The 24,283-nt window shown below is 46.8% G+C and overlaps 1 protein-coding gene across 1 annotated transcript in view; it reads right to left on the bottom strand.

Annotated features, from left to right (window-relative positions):
* The window catches only part of GLP1R (glucagon like peptide 1 receptor), a 149,361-nt gene that overhangs the window by 75,342 nt on the left and 49,736 nt on the right, over nucleotides 1-24,283 (bottom strand). The window contains 2 exon segments of the mRNA XM_025197834.1: nucleotides 2,397-2,507; nucleotides 4,217-4,313. Of these exon segments, the coding sequence (XP_025053619.1) occupies nucleotides 2,397-2,507; nucleotides 4,217-4,313 (208 nt within the window).

Here is a 24,283-nt window from a genome sequence, read left to right as displayed (position 1 = left end):
ACTTTGGGCAAATGAAAAAGTAATATCTCTAAGAATCAACGATCCCCAAGACAGACAAACCACAAGTCGGTAACAGTAACACCAGAAACACACAAGTCATTGCAGACAAGAGTGTGATGTCAGATGGGCTGCTAATTCCTACCAAAAAGGATCCGTGACTGGGCTATTCAGGCAAATAGGGATGTAATTATGACTCCCCCGCTAAGATTCTCTCCTATGTGTAATAAGTTCCTAACTGTTATGCATCCAGTGTAGACAACCTCCAAAATCCCCACCTTGCAACCACTCTAACCCATATCAGGGGTGAACAGACATGCAGGCTGTGACCCAGAAAACTTGCCATTGGTAGATTGCTCTCCTGGAATTTAATGGCTAATAAGTTTAAAGCTACTATAAATTCCATTAGGTTTGGTTTGGAGCTAGCCAGAGGATCAGTGAGCCACAACGATCTGCTTGACACCTTTCCCTCAAGCCACTAGACCCAAAACCTAGTTTTTTTTATTTTAGAGTCTTTCCTATTGACACAAGTGCAAGCTACTGGAATAGATTTAAAGGAGCTGGTAAATCCTCAAACACTTGAACTTTAAGTAAAAATGGAAGGTCTTCCTGAAAAACATGCTCCACAAGTAATTAGTCTCAATACAAGTGTCAGGGGATGAACTCGTATGACCTGTGTCATACAGGAGATGTGACAACACAATCAAAATGATCCATTTGTAGTGGTGAAGGTTAGAATGCCTCCCAAGACACCTTCCCTGACCACAGGCAAAATTGTACATGTCAAAATGTCATGCAAAATTGAAAGAGGAACATTAGGTTGACTTGAGGAGAGTTTTTAAAGTAGAAAAGTACAAAGAAACTTTCAGTTTAGCAGCTTCTTATTTAGGTTTTCCAACTGCACCCTGTGGCAGGGCACTGTTGGTGCCTGCCACTTGAAGAGCCGAGCCAAGCAGGCAGCAGGTGGTTGATTGCGGCAGCCATTTTAGATCCCTGGATGCCTATATAAACAGGGCAAGCAGTAACATTGCCTGGCTGCAAGGCTCCATGCAACATACTGGAAGTAAGGGCAGGAGCTGTAGGGGATGGTCAGGAGGCTCCTGGTCCTGGGTATAACCTAGAACTGCACCCTGCCAGGAGTGGGTGGCCTGGTGGGGCTCTCAGTGGCATGGGAGCCCCCAGGAAATGCCAGGCCAGTTACCACCCTGGTGAAAGGTGGGTCAGGGCACCTTAACCCTAGCCCTCACCTTCGGGTGGGTTATGTAACATCAGAGGTAGTGGGGCCAGGTATGGCTGTGGCCACCTGAGCCTTGTGGGGCGGAAGACCCCGAAGAGTGAGAGTTGGGACCAGGCACGGCTGTGGCCACCTGAACCATGTGGGGTGCAAGACCCTGGGGGTGTAGGACCGTGAGGAAAAGTAGTTGGGGCCAGGCATGGTTACGGCCACCTGAGCCCACCGGGGAGAGAAGCCCCGTGGCCCCAGTGAGGGGGCGGTGTGTAGAGCCCAAGTATGTGCGAGTCAACAGAGTTGCCCCGGAAGGGGCCAGAGCAAGCTTAGACCCAGTTGGGTAATTGGCTGGCCATCACCCCGCTGGGTCACGGGAGAGGCCCAAAAGACAGTACATCTGCCACGTAGGTATGAGCTAGCTAAAGTCTATGGCCTAAGGGGCCCACTCCAAGAGGAAGTAAGGCAGTATAAGTTGTCAATGCATGAAAGAGACCCTGTGAGAGAGGGTGGAGTGTGAGAGGCCCTAGTGAGAGGAGGACGGTATGAATGTGCGTGTGTCTGTGACTAAGCTTAGTCCAGCTGTAGGCCGGGAACACTGTCATCGGGATGACATCTGCGAGGCTTGGGCTGTTGTGTAGGGCAGGAACGGAGCCTCAGATAGCGCCCCCTGGCATTAGGGCAAGAATGGACAGCCTCCTGCCTTAATTAATATCCTAATTAATTAACTAACAACAAGGCATGGCAGGCGAGACAGGTGGGTGATGTGCCCAAAGGCAAGTGGGGAAACTAGCACAGTGGCTAGTAGAGGAGCCCCACTTTGCTACTACACACATACATATTTAGTTCAAATTACAGTTAGAACAAGCATTACGTGATTATAAGCTCCCTGGACTCTATTACTTGAGCATCCAAACATAGGATCGGATCACACACACCAATCGAGTATAAATGTTTTTCTTCTCCCTTCCTTTATTTCTGCTTACAGTATGGCAGACCGTAAAGAGGATTGATCGGCATCACTGAACTAGAAGCTTTAAAGCGTCCTAGCTGCATTCACAGTGATCTGAACCAAACCTCAATCATGTAGTGGTTTGTGTAAATTCAAGAGGCTGCTGGGAGAAAAGCATCTTATACTTGGCTTTGGTTTGCCCAGAAAGGAAGGGCCCCTTACCTGTGCTGGCCCAAGGGAGATACCAAGGACAGCTCACATTCACAAAGGTCCCAGGCAGCCCATCAGGCCAGCAGGCATAGTTGTCAAAGGTCCTGTTGCAAAACTTGCCTTCTGCAGAGAGACATACAATAGGGTCAGGCACTGTCCTTGAATTGCTATTAGCATGAGGAGCAAACATTGAAAAACAGAAAGATGCAGAAGGAGCTACACTGTATGACCTTAAAAATAGTTTTTGTTGTATTTTAGGGGGGAGAAAAAAATTCCTGGACATGCTTCCAGAACACAAAGAAGCAAGAAAGGACTGATTTTGGAATGCTGTTCCCTAATTAGCTGAGGGGTCAGTCACAGAGGTGACATGCCACTGTTCCGACATAATGCTGCACAGTGCCTGTAGCCAGCAGCTTCCATTCTGCCCTTTCTCAATGTTTTTCTTTTGTGCATCTCCCATCTCTCATTTTGGCTCTCTCAGCAACTCATCCTTGTTATGAATACTGCATGTAATCCTTCCCTGAGAATCAGTTTGCTGTCATGCCATTGCACATTCTCAACCAACACACTGCTGAAAGGCCCGCATGTACGGCCACTGCTCTGCATAACTGTTTAGTCAACAGGCTAATACTTCAGCTTCAGATTTATTAAACCACCTGTCTCGGAGGGCAGCACTTAGCAGCGCAGCATAGCAAAGGAAGATGAATTGTAGCAATACAACTAACAGAGGCTGACATGAGGAAAATGGATAACACTTTTCAAAATAATGTTTTAGAAACATAACTTAAGACCTGTCTGGCCTTTTTCAGGGCTTCACTGTAGCCCTGACAAATGAGCGCAGTGTGAGCGATCTCAACGTGAGGTCGCATGGACAAATTCCTGGGATCCACTGAAAGGCATCATGAGGAGCAAATTGCAGCTGCCCTTGTCTCTAATAAGAACATTCATTGTCTGAAAATGAGCTACGTTCTCATTTATACTAGAGACACTTGTAGTGCTCCGACACTGCCAAACCCTACTTTACAGGTATTAAGTTGCTTTAAGGCCCCTGCAAGTCTATCAGAGACATGTGCAGGTGCCCTGGTGTAATGCTGTGTTCTGTTTACATGTCCCAGTATAGGATTCTTCCCCTCGGAGCTTCCTATGAAACTCCTTGCTAGGACTGTAGAGCCTGACTGCTTAGTAAGCTTACCATGCTGGCCAGCTCCCTGAAGCACACTCTGCCGTTCCATGCAGGTCTTCTAAACCAGGAGCAGCACAGCTATGTTTTTATGGGTGAGTTAACTGGCACAGCTGAGAAACTATGCCCAACAACCCACTTCCATGCTCATTAACCCATCTTCAACATAACACAAAAGTGACGACACTGCTTCCTGTTCAGGAAACAGCCTGCCCAGAGCAGCATAGCACTACCTATTGAGGGGGGTGCTGCTACCTACCACACAGTAAAGTTACTGTAAAAGACTACAGCTATGTCTGCACTGGCTCCCCTTTTGTACTCAGGGCTGCAGACCATACTGAAAATCAGCATGAACTGTATTTATCCTGCAAGTTGCACTGCAGCTACCACCTGTGAGGTCTGGCACCCCCAGGATGCTGTAGGCCAGACAGATGAATGCCAGCAAGGCATCAGCTATAAAGCCAATCTGTTCTCCTACTGCCTGGGTGGGATCCTGTTATCCCAGGAAGCAATCTAATGCAGACAGTGGGCTGGAGGGAGCGGGGGAATAGGAATGGGGGCAGAGGGGCTTTCGAATCCCTAAGGTGCTTCCCTGCTGCTGTTAGCAGACATAATAACATCAGTCATCCCACTTGCTTAAAATTGAACTTACCTGCCACAACAGGGGGAGCCTCATAGAAATACTTCAGGCACTGAAGCTGGTACTCTTTCCATCTCTGCATCATCTTCGAGAGGGATCCATCTGAATTCTGGAAGAAAATCAGAGTGCATCTCAGGGATGTTAAGACTCAGGTTGGCTCTGTCCCAGGCAGCATAGGATAGATAACAATGTAGCTCACGTAACAGAACAGCAGCTAGGAGCAATACAGCAGCCCCCCCCAACAGTTTCATAAACAGGGAGCAGAAACAACAGGTTTGTGGTCACTGCATCTCTCACATACCACTAAAAACTGTTTTTCTTTTTCTTTTCTTTTTTCTTTTTTTTTTTTTACTTCATCTGGCATAAAGATAGCGACTTCCCATTGAAAGGCAATGGTCAAGAGGCAAGTCAACCACCCAGCTTACTCTCTCAAAAACAAGCACTTTCAACAAGCCTCCTCAGAAAGACTTCTAGCAGGCAACCACGTTTCTGCTCAGGGGTGGGATATGCCAGAGTAACCCAATCTTCCTATTCTTTCGTATGGCTGATGTAGATACAGAACAACAACTATAATTTTACATTTAGGTGGTTGAGCCAGACAATTGCATCAGGAGCAGCAGAGCATATTGCTGTGAATACCTCCTTCATATTTGTGAATCAGGCATTGAGTCATGTAACACAAAGCCTGGGGCTCTCCGTTCCTTTAAGGCAGAAACTGCCCAGCCGGGGGGGTGGGGGAGGAGGGGCACTGCAGGCCAGGCAGGGTGCAGCAGCTGCAGGCCACTGTGGCAATGGGGCATTTGGGCCAACTAGCAGGCACCTGCAGAAAGCCCAGGCAGTCCACTGAGCGGAAGTGGGCAGAGCCCAGGGAAGATATAAGCCTGAGGCTCAGGCTAGTGAGCTAGTCTCTCCTTGGCAGCCACAGAGTGAAGAGCTCCCAGCTGCAGGGAAAGACCTCCTCCTGGAGGGGCTGCGGTGCTGTATATGGATCCCTGGTTAGGCTGGGGGAGCTCACTAGGATATAGTCTAGGACTGGGAGGCTAACATAGCTGAGAGGTGAGGGAGTGTTCCCTCTTAAAGGGGCAGAGGGCTGTTTCCCCTTTTGGTATTTATGTAGCAGTCTGGGGGCTTATGTTTATGTTGTAGGTATACTGGCGGTTTGGGTTGGGACTGTAGGGGCAGTATACAGAGGTCCCATTGATGCTCATGGGGCATGCAGTCACCTTGAGCCTTGCCAGGGTCAGGTTCAAGGGGCTGAGCAACTGTTGAGCCCAGAATGGGCAGAGTACATGGGAGACTGGTGCTGCCCAAGTCAGGGGGGGCACCAGATCACTGAGGGCAGTGGGCATCCCCCAGCAGCCAATCACTGACCAGGAGGGGGATCCCCCAGCAGCCAATTGCCGAGCCAGCAGTGAAACCAGAAATACACTTCTGCCAGCACTTCTAGTTTCATAGATACGTAGATTTCTAGAGTCGGAAGGGACCTGGTAGATAATCGGGTCTGACCCCCTGCTCCAGGCAGGAAAGAGCACTGGGGTTAGGTAACCACAGCCAGATGCTTGTCCAATCTCCTCTTGAACATCTCCAGGGTAGGGGAAAGCACCACCTCCCTTGGGAGCCCATTCCATATTTTGGTGACCCTTCCCATAAAGAATTTCTTCCTTATGTCCAATCTAAATCTGTTCTCCTTCAATTTGTGGCCATTATTTCTGGTAACCCCAAGGGGTGCCTTGGCAAACAGTGCCCCCTATCCCCTGCTGCCCCCCCCCGATGAGTTTGTAGCCAGCCACAAGATCGCCTCCCAGCCTTCTCTTGCAGAGGCTGAAGAGATTCAGATCCCTCCATCTGTCTTCATAGGGTCTTACCTGCAGGCCCTCAACCATGAGTAGCCCTTCTCCGAACCCTCTCAAGGTTATCCACATCCCTCTCAAAGTACGGTGCCCAAAACTGGACGCAGTACTCCATCTGCAGCCTCACCAATGCCACACAGAGGGGAATTATCACTTCCCTAGACTTGCTCATGATGCTCCTGCTGATGCAAGAAAGAGTGCAGTTAGCCTTGCTTATTACCTTGTCACACTGGTGACTTAAGTTCATTTTTGCATCAACCAGGACTCCAAGATCTCTTTCCACTGTTGTGGTACTCAGAATTCGTGGCTGGTGCTTCCAGGGGGTGCCTGGCTGATCTCAGGGGGTGCACTCAGGGCCCCTATGCATCACCAATGGCAGAGAGTGAGGCCACAGAGCCAGACAGGGGACAGGGGTGTGACCAGATGGGCCAGGAGCCTGGTGCCCAAAAGGACTACACCAGAGCTGGTGCCTCAAACCCAGGTCCAATATAGTGGGCCTGGACTAGAAGGTCTAGCTGAGAGGAAGAGAGTGGCTGCCGAGGAGGTGAACAATGTAACACCCACAAGGCTTGGGGTATTCTATAGGGGAGGATTGGAACCATCCAATTAGCCCTTAAGGTTGTAGGTGCCCTGCAGTGGCACAGTTGTAGAGGCCCAGTGAAGGGCCTGGGAATAACAGAGCATGGACCAGTAGGATGCTGAGGAACCCCAGTGAGGGTCCCATTGGACTGGGGGCACATGAAGGCCTATGGGCAGCCTCCCTTTTAAGCTTATTATTCCATCAAGGGTGTGGCAGGAAAGAAGGGAAGGCACTCTAGGGGCAGAGCAGGGCACTGTCCCAGAGCCACCAGGGGGTGTCATGGCTACCCCTGGATCCATCCCATGCTATAAATTGTTATATGTTTCATGGTCTGTTCTAGGTGACCACAGTTGCACACTGGTCAAGAAACTGACTTTTATCTTCATCTTGGCAGCTACCTTCTTCAGGTGGTTATGGAAGGTTAACATAAGGACTAGCCCCACTCCGAGATAAGACTGAGTGGGGTTGTGCCACACAGTGTTGCTGCTGCAATGCAGTCAGCTGACATTGTCCAAATGCTCCTCCCAGAAAAGGGATTGAACTTTTCCTTCAGCTGGCAGCAGCTTCCCCAGGGTCAAATATTCTTATTTTGAAACTGAAGAAGAGGTCAGGGGTCTCCCTGTTGTACTTCTTAACAGACTGCATAGATACCACTGGCAATTGTCAAGTCCCAGGAAAAAGATAGGTGTGACCTCCATGATTGGTCACTAGTAATCTATCTAGCCACTGTTAAGCCAAATGAATGAGTGGTGACTACTCGCTCAGCACTCCTGTTAATTCTGATAGGTGCCCCAGATGTTCCAGTGGCCACTTTTCTGCCCATGTTTCTCCTCCTATGCCTGTGGGTGGGGTGGCTCTTTTAAATACAATCAAATTAGCAAACTGAAATTACAAACATAAGAATTACCAACCTGTAAATGACCAATGGTCCATCTAGCCCAGCATCCTATCTCAAAGAATGGCTGGGCACAGATGATTCAGAAGGAAACATAAAAATCACCCGTATGAACCTAATTACGCAATACTTGAATACTGAGCAGTTGAAATGTCATCTAACCCCAGCTGCTGATCAGTTTATGAACTGAAGCATGAAAATTAATAATCCTTGTAATTTTATCCTTGCTGCTTTAACTGCCATTTTTTATTTTTATTCCTTTGCACCTCCAAGTCTTTTTGGTGGAGGAAGGGAAAAACCAAGAGCCTGAAAAGAATTAATTCTTTTTCAAAACAAGAATAAAGTCACTTTTAGAAATGACCAGGGATTCAGGTTTTCCATTCACCATGGAAAAAAAACAAAAAAAACCACAGTAAAGCCTGGGTTTTCGCATTTTAAAGAGAAAAACCCAGATTTCCTCCTTTAAAAGGAGAAAAACACAGGAAACAGTGGGTTTCCCCTTGCAGGCTAACAGTTCCAGCCTACAAGGGGCTGGGGGGAGCAGGAGGAGGGCCATTAGGCAGGGGGTGCCATGTGCATGTGTGTGCATACACATGCACATGGCAGCCAGGCAGCCTGGAGAGCAGCTCCCACAAGCAAGTTTGTGGGGGGGGCAGGTAATTGGGGCCCTCATAGTGAGGGAGTTAGGCAGGGCTGGGACTAGGGCTGCTGCTCAGCTGGGATAGTGTGTGGGGCTTGGGACCTGAGGCCAGAATGTATAGCCACAGGACCTGGAAGGGAGTAGGATGGAGCCACAGGCAGTTTGTCGGGGGGGGGGCTGGGTCCCCACCACTGTGCACACTCCTGGGACAGTATGGGGAAGCACATGCCCCCCAGATTTGTGCACAGGAGGGGCAGGCTGGGCTGCCTGCCGTGGGCTTGGGGATCCCCACCCTGCTGCCCTCCCCTCGGGACCTTGGCAGCCCAGCAGTTGGGACCCGGCATGGCAGGACAGAGTGGAGCGGGGAAGCTTGGTGCCAGCACTGCGAGCCCTTTACCACCATGGCAAGGCACCCCCTTCCCACCCAGAAGCAGCAGGGGTAGCAGCTTAGGGTTGGGCTTTTAAGTGAGGGGCATTGGTATGGGCAGGGCACTGGCATATCAGGGCTGTTCAGTACCACAAAGCAGTGGGGGGAGGGGGGCGGATAGCCACAGCTGGACCCACATCCGAGTGAGCAAAAGGGGCAGGTGGAGCTCTGATTTTTCCATGATAAAAAACCCAAAATCAAACACCGAAATATATAGGTATTTAGAATTAATTTTATTCTAGTGATTGAGGCACTGGTAGGCTTCCAAATTGCTTTAAAATTCTAAATATTTCAATAAACCATTGTGTTCAACTGATACCTATAGATGCCCATACATACATATTACATATATGAAACTGAAAATGAAACTCCACTACTTTCTTTTATATATACATTATAGTGGAGTTTCATTTTAATCATAGAAATGAAACATGGAATTTAGGGGAATTTTTAAATCACGGAATTTGTTATTTTTAGATAGAAAAAACCAGGATCCCAGGAAATGACAAGTATTTTAGGGCGATCAAGCTGAATTCTCTCTGGTACAACAATAAGGCTCCACCAAAACCAATCGGGTAGTGGATATTATGATCATATAAAAACAGAATTATGTCCAGAATTTCTAACATGGAACTTTAGCACGTCCCCCCTCAACCCTTGTACTTCTATAATCTGAAAAAGCATTTGAAATGTTTGTAAAGAAAAATGTATTAAAAAAAAGAGCAAGCTTCTTCCTGCAGCAATTCACCTCCTGAAAATGGGGTCACTAACGGGAGCACGTTACTGACAGGCTGTGTCACAGCAATATTGCACTTGCAAAGATGTGCGCTATAGCTAACGCATGCTTTTAGGTGCCCCTTCACTCTTGTGTTAACACATTAATAATGTTAATGCAGACCAGAGCTCATGGAAAAGCCAGCAGAACTCTGACTGTGCTTATGACTGAGAAAAACACACAAACTGGTCTCATGTAGTACATGGCCATTATGTTGATACACAAAGATGCTCTCAGCAAGGCACAATAGGGAGGACTGAGAAAGCTGCTTGAGCACAACATGCATGTGTAGTAAGTGTAAATCAAATGCAGTTTCACAGTTGTTATAGTCCTTAACCCAGAGGTTTAAGTAATTTTAGTCCCAAACTCCCACTGAAGTCACTGGGAACAAAGTCCAAGTCTTTTTAAGCGTGCCCCTGTACCCCACGGATGCAGAGCTCTCTGGCTTAGCAGCCCAGTCCTCATGGGCAAAGACAAGATACAATCATATTTCAGGGACTAAAATTCAGTTGACTGGGGCTTTACAGATACATTTCTAAAGGATCCAGGCATGCTCAGCACATCTAGAAAGGTCACCTAAAGCTAAGTAAGGGGTGGATGTATGAACAGTGTAAAAAGAGGGACCAGGGGGGCTTTACCATGAAGCAGCTGATGCATGGTAACTTGTGGCCATGTGCTTGTTTGTACCCAGCAACAAGTAGAAGCTAAACCATAGTAGCTCAACCCTTACTGAAGGAGGGATAAATTGAGTTACCACAAATTAGCTTCTATGTACTCCAAGGCACATACAGGGACATGGACATTGTAGCAGGGTGGTGTGCCCTTGAAAAGGGAACAGTCAATCCTGTTGAGAAAGCCCAGTTGTAGGGCATTTGGATAATGAGGGCATGTTGCACTGGGAACTTAAAACCCCAGAGAGGAAAGCAGAAAAGGAAGCAAGCTGTGAGCTGAACTACTTGCTGAACAGGGGGTCCAAGCTGCCAAGCTGGGGACAGAGCCAAAGGGGTTCCCCTCCCAGTTTCCAGGACAGGGCAATAGGATTTTGTTTTGCCTGCTTAGGAGACTTCTTTATTTGGGATGACTGACTGAGGAGCTCTTCAAGGAGCAAAACCAGCCTGCAGAAGCTGCCAGGCTAGGCAACCTGCGTACAGGAACTTACCATGGAGCAGCTGATGCATGGCAAAACCTTCTCTGTTCATCCCACAGGGAACTGTTTACATGTCTGTAAACATTACATCTGAAAATGCTAGCCTTCCCCTTTACTTGGGAAGAAAGCCATTCATAAATTAGTACTCATCTTCTTGGATAGAAATCTTTGTTCTCAATTATTTGCCAAAATGTCTGATGAGTTTTTTTCCATGTTGCTTATAAATTATTTGTTTTTCAAATTTTCCATTCTGGTTGTGTAGCTGGTCACCCAAGTTCTGTGGCAACCCTTCTGCTGGCCAATTCCACAGTGACATATTTTATAAACAGAAGAGAAAACAGCTCTTCCATGAGGAGATATTTACCCAAATCTTTCAAAGGTAGCTGGATACATAAAAGTGTCATCACCAATGTCAACTACATTGGAAACATCCAGCCATACAAATCCTTGTCATATCATCCTTTTAAATTTAAAAAAAAATAAAGGTTTGCCAGTGATTTTTAAGTTCAGCAAACATTAAAAACTAGTGCATTGAGGAAGTGCTAGAGAGACAATAAAAGTCATTTTAAGAAAGTAATTTTTCCTGATTAGATGAATTGCCATATTGTCTTTACAAATACAGGAACAACCATCTTCAGTTAGGCTGAGGAAAATGGAAGTTTCTGTCCACCTCTTTAATCAGAAGCAGGTATTCTAACTATAGTAATTTTGTATAATGTACTAGACAATTCCAACCATGTTATTAGCAGTGTAGAATAGGAAAATAATCAGACATGCTTTTTTCTTAGGATGAGTAGTTTTGAGGATTGGTTTCCTTTATCAATATTCTGCTGCAATAAAACAATCAACTCTAAACCATGGGACTGTATCATCCACTGTTCTAGCTTCTCAGCAGCTTACAGGCTGGCTCAGGTGAATACTTATTTCTTGTTATTGTGCGGGCCGGGAGCGGTCCGAGGCCCTCGGGGGCCTGTGCGCGGCGGGCTGTGGCCAGCAGCCCGGACACGCCGGGTCGGGGAATGCAGGCCGGCGGGCTAGAATTAGGCACGGACGCTTAGCGGTTGATTAAAGATTATTTTACTTACACCGAAGATGGTCGCGGTGCAGGCAGGAAAACTTGCTTGAGTTGCAGTTACAGACAGAAAAGAAGGGAGGCGGACAAGAGTTCCTTCCACGCGAACCTCTAGCCCAATCCGGTTGAAGGCTCTAAACACGCGAGACTGTCGCGTCAACCGAAGAAAACAACTCGAAGCAGAGAGCTCTGGATACACTCACACGAAGTTTGCTAGGCTCCGTGGAACTTGCGCGCAGGGAAGGGGTTCGTCGAGGGATTGTTCGGCGACGGGGAGAGGCCAGAGGTTGATCAGACCCCTATCGCCTGCACTGGGTTCAATAGGCCCCGCAGCGCTTAGAGATCTTCACAAGACGTGAAGTTCTCCTCCTCCAGATGGTTGTGGAGTCCTGCCTTGCGGGGTTCTCCTCGGAGTTCTCCAACTTGGTCGGAAACTGCTCAAGCCTCTTATACGGCTAACAAGCCAATCACTAGCCGCCACGTGGGAATAATTTAGAACTGGCCAATAGTGGGACACAAATTTGCATGTGAATGGCGGGAACTCCTTTGCACCGTGCATTTCTCTTTGCAACTAAGAAATGCACCCTGCAAAGAAAGCTCCTGGTGGCGGGAAATAATTTAGCAGTGCCGAAGCGCACACAAACAAAATCACACCCTTGGGTTGTGACAGTTATCAGATGAAAACCAAATTAGTTGCCATTTTTAAATTTCATACAGACCATCCATCCTTTATTATGGGATTTAGTACCAGGTGAACAGTAATTAATCATATAGTACCACAGATTTACATACTGCATTTTGTCTCAGTTAAGCAAATAATAACCTTTAAAATAATTATAGTGTATGTCTATGCACTAGACCGGGGTGGGCAATGATTTCAGCTGGTGGGCCCCTGAACAAGTTTTGGTGAGCTATTGAGGGCTATACACAATCTTTCAGAAGATATAATTTAAGTTATAAATAAAAACAAATCATATACTAAAGAAATCAAACATCTACTTTAACATATTTTAAATTTTTGTCCAAAAAATTATTTTTGTCTTGATTTATGTTTGTTTATAGAGGCAATTGCATAACAGCTCAAAATAAGGTTCTACTCTTATATACTGTGTGCATGGGAAGGTGGGTGTGTGGGGGCTATGGGGTATGCATGCACATTTGTGTGTGTGGGGGGGGTGCTGCCCGTGTGCTGGGTCCTGGGAGATAGCCAGGGGTGGGAGAGGGAAGAAGGAAGGGAGAGAGGCGGTGCATGCAGCAGAGCTTGCTTGGGCAATGCAGTGACATATGGTGCAGGTGCAGTTTGCTCTCCCCCATCCGGCCTGTGGCTGCCCCCACAGCACTCAACATGAGGCAGAGCCCACCTGCTCCTGCCAACCATACTGCCCCAGACAGTGCACGCAGCTTCCAGGTGTAGCTGCTGCTGCTGCCGCCGCCGCCACCTGGGATCTGCCTGTCTCCCCCCGCTTCCAATAACGGTGGCAGTGGCAGCGGCGCCTCCTCCTCCTCTGCTGCTGCTGCTCTGAGAAGCAGGTAGCACAGGGCACTCCATGCCCAGCCAAGCTGGGGAGGAAAGCTGCAGCTGGGTAGCTCTTGCCCCAGCGTGCAGGTCTCCACCTCCCAGCCACCTTCCATCCACTTGGCTGCCTGATACAATGAGCAGCCACACCTACTCAGTCGCCTGCAGGTAAGGCAGCCCTACTAGGAAGCTGTGCGTACTGGCTGGCTAGAGTGATGCCATCGGGCATGGGGTAGGTGTGGGCAGGAACACAGCATGAGCTGCTCCAGCTGGGGCTCTGTCCCAGCTGGAGCACCACAGGGGCAGCTGTGGGCCAGATACAAGTCAATTGGTGGGCCAGATTTTGCCCACCCCTGCACCAGACAATTTATAGACATATAAAAGCAAGACCCCTTTTCATAAAGGAGCCTATAAAACTTAGGACCTACAGAATTCACAACTGTGCGATTTTCACAGAAAACGCAAAAATGGCGCTGGGTCTGTGAAAAACGGTGAGCTTGCTGCTAAAACCACCTCACCGTCAGGCAGAGACAAGGATGGGAAGCCCTGCAGTCCTGAAGCAGAGGGAGCAAACCAGAGGCTGAGTCTGTGACATGGACTCAGTACAGAAGCCAGTCTGGGGCCAGTCAGGGAAGCGAGAGGGTTTTGCCATCAGCTTTTTAAAAAGTGGCCACGGGCATGCTGCAGTTTAAGGATTCTTCAGCATGACCACTGAAAAGAAATCCTCCAAGATAGCCAAATATGTTTCAGTGCTGGACCATGTAAGGCAGTATCCTGCAGAGACCTTGCATGCAGATAAAGGCAGACTGTTCTGTACACCTACAGCATGTCTCTGGATGTGTCAAGGTAAAACCAATATAAATTGACACTTAGAACCACAGCACACATGAAGCAAAAGGCTGTTGCAGAGGCTGAAGGTCAAAGCAAGAAACAAACGACTGTGTCCTCACTCTTTAAAAAAGGATCAAGGAAAGCAGTTTGGTAAGGCAAGAGGTGGCATTTTCCCTCATGGAGGCTTTTGTGGCAGTGAACATCCGACTGGAGAAACGTAATCACCCAAAGTTTAGAGACTACTAGAACCAAAGTGTGCCAAATACTGGCAGTTTTCCACGTTCCAACAAGCTTCTCAGCGATTGCTTTGCATGCACAGTCCACCAAGTCTGCACTGACAGAGTATGAATCCTTCTCTATTGTGGCTGATGAAGCCACTGACCCTCAAGATAACTGTGTGCGCTGAATATTTTATTTTTACCAGGGAGCTGGACAGCCCAGGACCTGCCTTTGTTTCAAACAGAACTGGTCTACTTCACTTCTGCCTATTTTTCTACCATGTCTTAAGACATAGTGAAAGTAATTGTCAGCTATGGCCTAGAACTTAACAAGATCAGCATTCCTGTCCAACAATGCCATGTACATGTGCAGGGTTCTCTCATTTGTGCTCCAAGGAATGCTGCCCAACACAGTTCATGTCACCTGTAATATGTACATTTTGTCTTTGGGGAATTGTGTGCACCAAATGTCCCTTACTAATGTGGATAGCCTGGTGTCCTCCTTCAAGAAAGCCTTCAAGCATTGCCCAGGCCTTAAGGTCTGGTACAGGGAGTCCCTCACCAGTCAAAAAAGTGGGGATTCGCATGCCACTGTCACCAGAGCCTGGGCTCACAAGGTGGAATTCATAGTTCAATACGATCCGTTACCACACCAAGCATATGCAGTACTGCCAGCAGTTTGTGAGCAAGGAGCTGGAAATCACATCCACCACACAGTGCGTACTTAAGCTTTGCGATCTCTTAAGGTGGGGTTACGTTCAAGATCAGGTGACATTTGTGGCTGGTTCATAGAGTTTAATGCGTTTTGAAGGCTGGGAGGCTGGGATCCACCATGCACACAACAAGCTAATAGATTTGATAAGCTGGGTTGAAGACAGTGCCCTGACAAGAACCTTGTGAAAACCAATGGAGAAAGGAGGTGTTCCAGGCAATAGCTGTCACTGCCACCCCAGTTCAGACAAACCGACTACCTCCTTCCTTAGTGCTGTTCACATTTTGGACTCCAGCTAGCTGCCTGTTCCGAGTTGTGACCCTCAGCTACTGAAATCAATCCCGGGATGGTGGAAAGAGCATGACAACAAGTGTGCTGTTTATGTGAATTTTGTCAAAGAGTACCAGATGCCTGTGCCTATGTTCTGGGACCTTTGTCTGTGACCAGTTTCCACATCTCTATGCCCTGGCAGAATGCTGCCTCACTGTTCCAATGAACCCCGTGGACGCTGAGCATGTCATCTCCCTGTATGCACAAGTGTTCACCTCAGAGACAGAGAATGTCTGCAGCAACTGCTGATGAATGCAGCATGCTACCATTCAATAGCTAGCATGAATTTCCTGTCTCAAGGTTAGCATTCAGGAAACTTTTTACAGTGTCCTTTAATAAAAGTATATATAGTTAGTATTAGCTAAAGTGTATGTAGTTGGTATTAGCAATTCAGGTTGAGCATAGCTTTAATTTTATAAGACATTTCAGTTTAGAGCTTAATTAAAATGCTTAGATTGCATAATAATACATCAATTAAGGCTTCCCCTGATTAAACCCACAGAAACCACTAATGGTAAGCAATTAAGATGCAGTTCTGGGCCATCTGGCAATCTGAGGGGAGGGGCGGGACTGCCAGGGCCCCTAAGCCAAAGTTCGGGGGGCAACCACACACAGCCCGTGAAAATGGCAGCTGGCCCTGGGATCTGCCCCCCCAAAAATCAGCCAGTTGCCTCCTTGAATTCAGTAGACCCCTACCTATAAACTAAACAGACTATATAAGATGAAGAATTTCAGCAACATGTATACCAACATAAAACAAATGAAACAAGTACAGACAGTGACATCGTACACATGTTGTTAGCTCCATAAGTGTTGAGCATCAGTTGACTGCAGTTTTATCTTTATATTTTCAATCATTTGTTAACTTGAATAAAGAAGTCAGAGAAGGACTATGGTAACAGTTCTTCCTTCACTCACCTCATTCTTTCTGAAAGACAGAGAAGAGGGTGGAGGAGTGGCAATTTGGGTTGAAGTGGAAAAGCCTAAAGGCAAGAAGGGTTAAGGACATTAAAAGGAGACAAGTAACGAGGCAACTAGGGTGGCATGAAATGAATGCAAGAGAATTAGGAGAGACGAGTGCAAAGAAGACTGGAAGCCATTCATTTTAGTAATATAATTATATGCAATTAATCTTCAGTGATAGATTATCTCATTATCTACTAGTGAAGCTAGTAGCACCTTTATATGAAGTCTTCTCACCATGACCATAATTTGTGCCAGTAGATCCCACTGTACAAGGAAGCACTGTTATTGCTGTTCAACATCCCGGAAGCTATTTGTGCAGTACTGGGAAGCATCATTCATTTGTGCCCAACACAAACCTTGCTAAAAGGGCAGCTACCAGTAGCCGGAGTTTGAGAGAGAGAAGCAGGTCCTCACCATGGGTAGCCATGTGCCTTATGCTCTTGGTTGGATAATTCTGTCTAAGAAGTAGCTGTTCAGTGTACCATAGTCCCAGCACCCCTTTCCATGCCCCCAATGCCTTCAACTGCAGGGATGATGAGCAATGACCATTTGCTGTTCCTCAGTTTCTTCTCAACTGCAGACTCATGTACCATATGCAACCCCAAGAAAGCAGCATGGGGTGCAAATGAATGTGTAGACAACATCTCACAGAACTCTACCGGTACAAGACTACTTTTCCTTTGAGTGACTGTATATACGCACATGTTTACTGTGGGCAGCTGCAAACGTAATGCCAACATATCTGGAGATGGGTCCTGGAGTCCACTAATGAACAACTATGGAAGAATTACCTTCCCAAATGCAACATTTGCTTAAAAGGCTTCTGCAAAATGTGGACTGATTGATAAAAGTATGTATCAGGCTTGTAGTGGGCGCCCTGCAGATAATCATAGAAACATTGTGCTAGAATCTTGTGGCAGCTGCCTGGTCTCTAGTGGAATGTGCTCTCATAATAGAGTGGTTCCACCTTGGTGATCTGCAAATACAGCTTAAACCATTCAATATCCAGGTGGACAGCCTCTGTACTGTCACTAGCACACCTTTAAATTTCCTGCTAAGCAGCAATGTGCACAATAGGTACTTCACAAAAAAATGGTTTGGTCCTGTATATGTAAAAGAGTCCTTTTCATACTGAGTAAATATAGGGATCTCTCAACTCAGGAAGAATTAAGTATGGGAAAGAAGATCAACCAATAAGCTTATTTGTTGGTTGAAGTGGAATTCAATAACTATCTTGAATCCAAAAAAAAGTTAGTCCTTCATAACACTTCACATGGGTAGAGAGGATCTGCCACAAAGGCTTAGATCTTGCCTATCCTTCTCTTGGCTGACACCAAGAAGGCCATTTTCATGGAAAAATGGAGCAAAACCATGTTCCCATAGGAACACAAGGACCAAAATGTAGATTTCATAGACATTAGGGCTGGAAGGGACCTCGGAAGACCATCAAGCCCATCCCCCTGCCCAGGGGCAGGAAGTCAGCTGGGGTCAAAGGATCCCAGCAAGATAAACGTCCAAATGTCTCTTGAAGGAGTCCAGAGTAGATGCTTGCACCACTTCTGGCGGCAGTCTGTTCCAGGCCTTGGGGGCTCGGACAATAAAGAAGTTCTTCCTTACATCCAGTCTGAAATGGTGTTGGAGGAGTTTATGACCGTTTTACCTTGTCATCTCTTGGGGCGCTCTGGTGAACAGATTCCCCCAGATCCTCATGTACACCCCTTATATACTTATAAGCAACTACCAGGTCCCCCCTGAGCATGCGCTCTTCCAGGCTGAAGCGTCTCATAGCTCTTAGCCTCTCATCATAAGGCCTGTTCTCCTGTCCTCTGATCATGTGTGGCTCTCCTCTGGATTTTCTCAAGCTTCTCCACATCCTTTCCAAACTGTGGAGCCCAGAACTGGATGCAATACTCCAGCTGCAGCCTCACCAAGCCCAAGTACAGTGGGAGGATGACATCCTGGGATTTGCTTGAGAAGCATCTATGGATGCAAGCCAGAGAGTTTTGCTCGCTTTGCAGGCAGCAAATCACATTGGTGGCTCATATTCATCTTGTGGTCAATCATGACCCCCAAGTCCCTTTCAGCCGTGGTGCTAGCAAGCGTAGCACTGCCAAGCCTATAAGCGTGCTGTGGGTTTTTCTTCCCAAGGTGGAGTATCTTGCATTTTTCAGTGTTGAAAGCCATCAGGTTTTTGTCTGCCAATTTTCTGAGCCTGTCAAGGTTGGCCTGGATCACCATCCTGTCCTCAGGTGTGGACACTTTACGCCAAGTTTGGTGTCATTGGTGAACTTGGCCAGTCTGCTTCTGATACCAATGTCCACATCATTAATGAAGATGTTAAAAAGTGTATAGGCTGAAGGACGGAACCTTGGGGGACCCCACTGGTCACAGCGCACCACGATGATAGACTTCTGTCAACTACCACATTCTGGGTCTAACCTCAGAGCCAATTCCCCAGCCATTGGACTGTGACGTAGCCGAAGCGGTTGGCCAGTTTTTCTGTAAGATGATCATGGGATACCAGATCGAAGGCTTTTTTTCAAAATCAAGATATATGATGTCAGTCTCTTCTCCTTTGTCCAGGTGATATGTCACCTGGTCATAGAAGATGAGATTGGTCAGGCAAGACCTACCCGCAACAAACCCATGCTGGCTATCCCTCAGGATGTTGCCATCAGCCAGTTTGTCAAGAATGGTCTCTTTGGTAATTTTTTCCAAGATCTTCACCAGGACAGAGGCCAGGCTGATAGGCCTGTAGTTCCCCAAATCTACTTTCCTCCCTTTCTGGAAGATAAAGCACCACATTGGCCTTCCTCCAATCTTTGGGCACTTCACCTGAGCACCAGGAGTTCTCAAAGAGCTCAGCCACTGGCATGGATATGATGCTTGCCAGCTCTTTAAGTACCCTGGGGTGTAAACTGTCTGGGCCAGCTAACTTGAAGGTGTCCAGCCCTTCAAGGTTTCCTTCACATGGTCAACATTGATGAAGGGTAACAATTTTCCCTCACCCTGGCCGTTCCATACCATACTGAGCAGGGCCATCCCTTGGGGATGGTGAAAAACTGATGCAACAATACCATTGTGAGACAGGGTCTCTCACTGGAACAAAACATGTTGACCAAGCCCTTGAGAATTCACTGGCCTCTTGGATTAGAAAATACTTGCCATCCAGCAACTGGACTGGCGAATGGTGTGTTGAGATGACCAAAGTGCAGCTGCTGGCTAAGTTGATTAAGAGGTCTGCATACCTGAATTTCGGCAAATACTATTAATAAAAAGAAAACTGGAACAGAAAACTGGTCATGGTCAAGGTACCTTGCCAAACACCAAAGAGAAAACACGGTCCACTCAGCCAGGTAAATAGGTCTGATGGATAAAATCTGTGAATAAGGAATGTCCTTTGCTTGGGCAGAGCAGTTCTGCTCAACCTTTGAAAGTCATACAACATCCAAGCTGTGAAATAGAGGGAGTGCAGACCTGCATGAAGCATTCTCCTTCTGTCTTTTTAAGGAGGTTCAAGACTAAGGACAGAGCAGTGGGGTGCCTCAGAAGGTCCTGGTACCAAAACTGTCCCAGCAATGTGGGTCTAACAGGGTCATCTTGTCTCATGTTCTGGCAAGTACACTTCAACAATCAAGAAATGCAAAATAATGCAAGGAAGACACCATCCTAATTATATATGTACAAGGACAGCAGCTAATTCAGAGCCTGCTATTCAGAAAGGAAGTCTTGGAGTAGTCATACCTAGTGTTCTAAAAGCATCTGCACAAAGGTGGAGCAGTAGTTAAAAAGGCAAAAAAGAGAACATGAGAACTCTTTAGAAAAGAAACTGAAGAAAACTTGATTATGCCATTATATAGATCCATGGTACACCCACTTCAAGTACTGTGTGCAGTTCTGATTATTCCATCTCAAGGAGGATCTAATAGAACTAGAAAAGGTAGAGGAGGACAAAAAAAGGGGGTCGGAAGTCATATCATACGTCTATATGAACAGACTGAAAAGCGTCCGGGGGGGGAGAAGGTAGACAAAGATAAAAGGAAATGATCATTATCTCATAACACAGGAATTATGGGCCACAAGATGTTGCTGAGGCCAACAGTATACCCAGACTCAAGAAGGGATTAAACAAATTTATGGAAAATAAATTAGGTAGAGGTTATTAAAAGACACAGTCCAAGATATGACCTCAGACTCAAGAATCCCTAAACCTACGAGTGCTGGTAACTAGAAGGATGTGGCAGGGGATGGATCATTCTCCACATGCCCCTCTTCTTATGCTCTTCCTCTACAGCAGCCATGACTAGCCACGGCCAGAGATAAGATCCTGGGCTAGGCAAATGTTAAAACTGCCACACTGAGTCAGATCGTGAATTTTACCCGTGGGATGCCAGACATGGGCCAAAAGGCAAAGAGAAGAATTCCCAACTACAGGATCATGGCAGCATAAGGAAACGAGCCTGGACATAGGCCTCTTCCTGGATCAGAAGGACTGGCAAACTTGCCATTAACATCCAATGTGATGTAGTCTATTTTTAGAGAACCCCTGGCTACACAGAGGGACTGAAGAATCATATCTTTGATCTTGCACTCTCAGCATGACTCGTGCTGCATGCCCTGTCCCAGAGCCAGAGCTGCCGCCCCTGCCACATGCCCTGTGCCAGCACTGCTGTCACTACTGAGCCAGAGCTGCTGCTGCTGTCACTACTATGCATCCGGAGCTAGATAAAACTGCTGCCACGTGCCCCAAACTAGAGCTGCAGCTGCTGCCATCCCCATGTGGCCTGTGTCCTTGCTGTAGCAGCAGCTTCAACTCCAGCATGGGACATAGGGCACACCACAGCTCCATTGCTGGGCTGCAATAGCCTGGCAGGCCAGACAGAAAAGCTCCATAGGCTGGATCTGCCTTGTACGCCACATGCTTGACAAGCCTACCTTTATGGATTTTTAGACCTCCTTAGGAAAATCTGACTCTTACAAGATGTTTCTCCTGGTTACAACTACGTGGATCATACTGCAGTGTCGGCAGCATCTAGGGTTACTTGCAGGAAACCTTTATTACCATATCTTCCTCTGCAATGAGGACTACCAGCGCTTCCTTCTATTCCAGTGGCACAGAGCCTGCAATGTTAGCAATGCATGTGCCAAATTCCTACCCACAATAATTTGCATTTTTAAAACAGGGACTGGCAGGAGGAAAAAGTAAATAAGCAAGCCTTTTGCCCTCCCTTCCAAACATTTCAGCTGTCTCTTGAGATCAGGTGGGAATGAACCTAAGCCCAGCTGCACAGAATCTCCCCCCAGCCCCCATTTGAAAGAGATCCAGGGCTAGGCTGGATCTTCTCTGAGGGCAACAGGAAGAGGACTCTTCCCACTTAGGCCTTTATAAAGCCTAGAGCAGACAGTAGCAAGTGGTCTGGGCAAGACTGCTTTGCTTTGCTCCTGGCCTACTTGGAACCGACTCCACACTCTTGCCTCTGCTTTATCCCAATGGTAGGGCCACCTCTATTAGGCTAGAATGCTATAAACTAGCAAGCCCCCTCACAGCGTGGTTGCCAACTCCTAAGGAGATTTAAAAAGAACTGGGCCACATGGCACATAATGCCCTGAAATACCCAGAAGTCACCCATAGAGCATCTAGAGGAAGTCAGGGCAGACTTGTCTGAGCTTACTCTATTTCACCAAGTACTGTCCCATTTAAGTGCACACTATGCCCCCACATTAAACCACCAGGAACCTAGGACTTCCTGAAATCTAATACTAGCCTTCAAAAAGGACTTGCCAGATGACCATGGCTAGTAACTTTTACTTCTTACCTCAATTATCCTCTCAGAAGTAGGCTTATAGAACAGAGGGTCAAGTTATACAGATTTGTATGTTTTTATGCTCATACAAGCCCTTTCCTTCTGTAAAGGCTAACTATATTACAGCTGATTATTATTACCTTTCTGGGAAAACTGGTTTACTGCAACACATGATTTCCAAGCTAGATCAGCATCCTAGCCAAGCTGAATCAGATAACCTTTTTACAGATTTTCCCCATTAGCAGTTGTGATTATTCTAGCCTTCTCCCCTTTATAAAGTATCTAATGAAAGGGCTCCTTTATCAACCTAAGCAAACCATCTGCACTAGGGAAGTTTCCACCTCCTGAGATGGGCAATTTGAGCTGATACAATTCAATTTCATTAAATGCAGAGATGGGGTTGAATTTACAGTACTGTCCTTTCTCTTCCAATTGCAGTCTTGAAGGGAAAGTATGCACTACTGACCTGGAAACAGCGTGCTATATCCAGCATCTTGCATCCACTAAAGACAAGCTCTCCTCTCAGGAAATAGCCAAGTCTCAGATTTTATTTTGGTTTCAAGTTTAAGTGAATTTGGCAGCAAGTTCTTCTAAAACCCAAACAAGGAGACCAGGTCTGTGCAAGCTTCCTCAAAAGTACTCCCCACCAAGCAACAAGCCCTCACAAGCACCAGAGCTTATAGTACAGGGTGGACAAAATACAGCCTGTGAGCCAAATCTGGCCTGCCAGGCAATTTCATTTGACCTGCAGGCACCCACCAATTAACTGTACCCTGCCCAGCCTGCACATCTTGCTCCCACCCTTGTGCACAGGAGGGCCCCAGCCCAGCCAGCACACAGTCTCTAGTGTTGCATGTCCCTTAGAGGGAAAGGGTTCCCCCTCTCCCTCCAATCCCTCTTTCAGGAAAAGAGGTAGGGGGAACAGATGGAGGTAAAGTCTCTGAAGATTTTTTTTTAAAACAAAAAAAACAAATGCTATAAAATTTTGTGGATGCTATAAATAATAGCAAGTAGGAGGGTGAATTGAATTAAAGTATTAATGCATATTTTGTTCCCTTCAACCAACCCCTTTAAATCGCCAAGCAAAAGATAACTAGCCCCTCCTGAGAATGCTATATGGAAGGGCCTCTTGAAAGATAACAGTTCTCAAAAGGCTGAGGGTAGGGATGGAAAAAAAAGTCAGAGGAGGTGGTGGATGGAAGAGGGCATTATCTCCATTTTTTTTCCATTTCACTATCTGTAAGGCAAAGTTTCATGTTCCTCTCATGGAAGGCGGCCAATTCATAGGATGGTCTGCAGATCATGAACTACCTAACAAAAAAACCACACCAGTGGCAGTGGTTGGCAATGTTGTTTTTTTTCTGGCAACTGGCCAAAATGACCCCAGTTCAGCTCCAAGGCAGGCCAGCACTAGGACCTGTCCACTGTGGGTCCACTAGGACCCATCCAAGGCAGGTCAGCACTAGGACCCCTCCACTGAGCCACCACTGGCTCTTCCCACCTCCTGGCTCTGGTGCAGCCGTAGCAATGCTCCCTGCCAACACCCCAGTTCTGGGCCAGATGCACTGAGTGGTGCAAAGGAAAAACAGTTGCCCAACTCCACTTAATTCTATTTATGGTTGCTACCATATTGGATCAGAACATTTGGAGGCTTTCTATTGTCCACCCCAGAAGTTAAATGTTCCATTTTTCCCCCGCTGGTTATAGGGTCCATCCTCAAAATTTTCACTGTAATTTAACACGGTCATCTTGCTTAAGACAGACACAGTGACTTGCTGAGGTGAAGTCATTATCTCCCTTCTTTAGAGCTGCATTACTGATCATGAAATGGCATTAGATTATACCTCCCAAATCACAAATTACATTACAAGATACTCCACTAGCAGTTTGGTTATCCTGGACAAAAAGTACTGCACCTTTTCTTCCAAAGCAGCAAGCATTGAAATCAGGGAAAGTTTTAGTGATAGCTTTCAGAAGCATTTATGCAAACACTTCTACCTCTTGGTTTATTATAAATCAGTGACTTGCATAGGTAGCTGCAAAAGGTAAACTCTTCTCCAACATCGTCCCTTGGGTTTCCTCCTCTGTTACTGGAAGTGTATGCAAAAGCCACCGAGAGAGTCCAATGGCAACTTTCTGCCCACACCAACTAAGAAACAGCAGTTCAGCACTTAGAAGCAGATCCAAAAACCCACACACAACCACCCCACTCTGTCTGCCTGATCCTGAAATCACCTGACGTTTGGAGCCAGCTTTGTCCAGGCTGGAAACTGTCTCCACCCACCCAAGCCTCTATTTCTTGGTGTACAAGGAAGT

This window comes from Alligator sinensis, unplaced genomic scaffold, assembly GCF_000455745.1.
Source record: "Alligator sinensis unplaced genomic scaffold, ASM45574v1 scaffold198_1, whole genome shotgun sequence".
Lineage (NCBI taxonomy): Eukaryota > Metazoa > Chordata > Crocodylia > Alligatoridae > Alligator > Alligator sinensis.
Note: the sequence above shows the minus strand (reverse complement) of the source record. Positions and strands in the feature narration are given on the sequence as shown.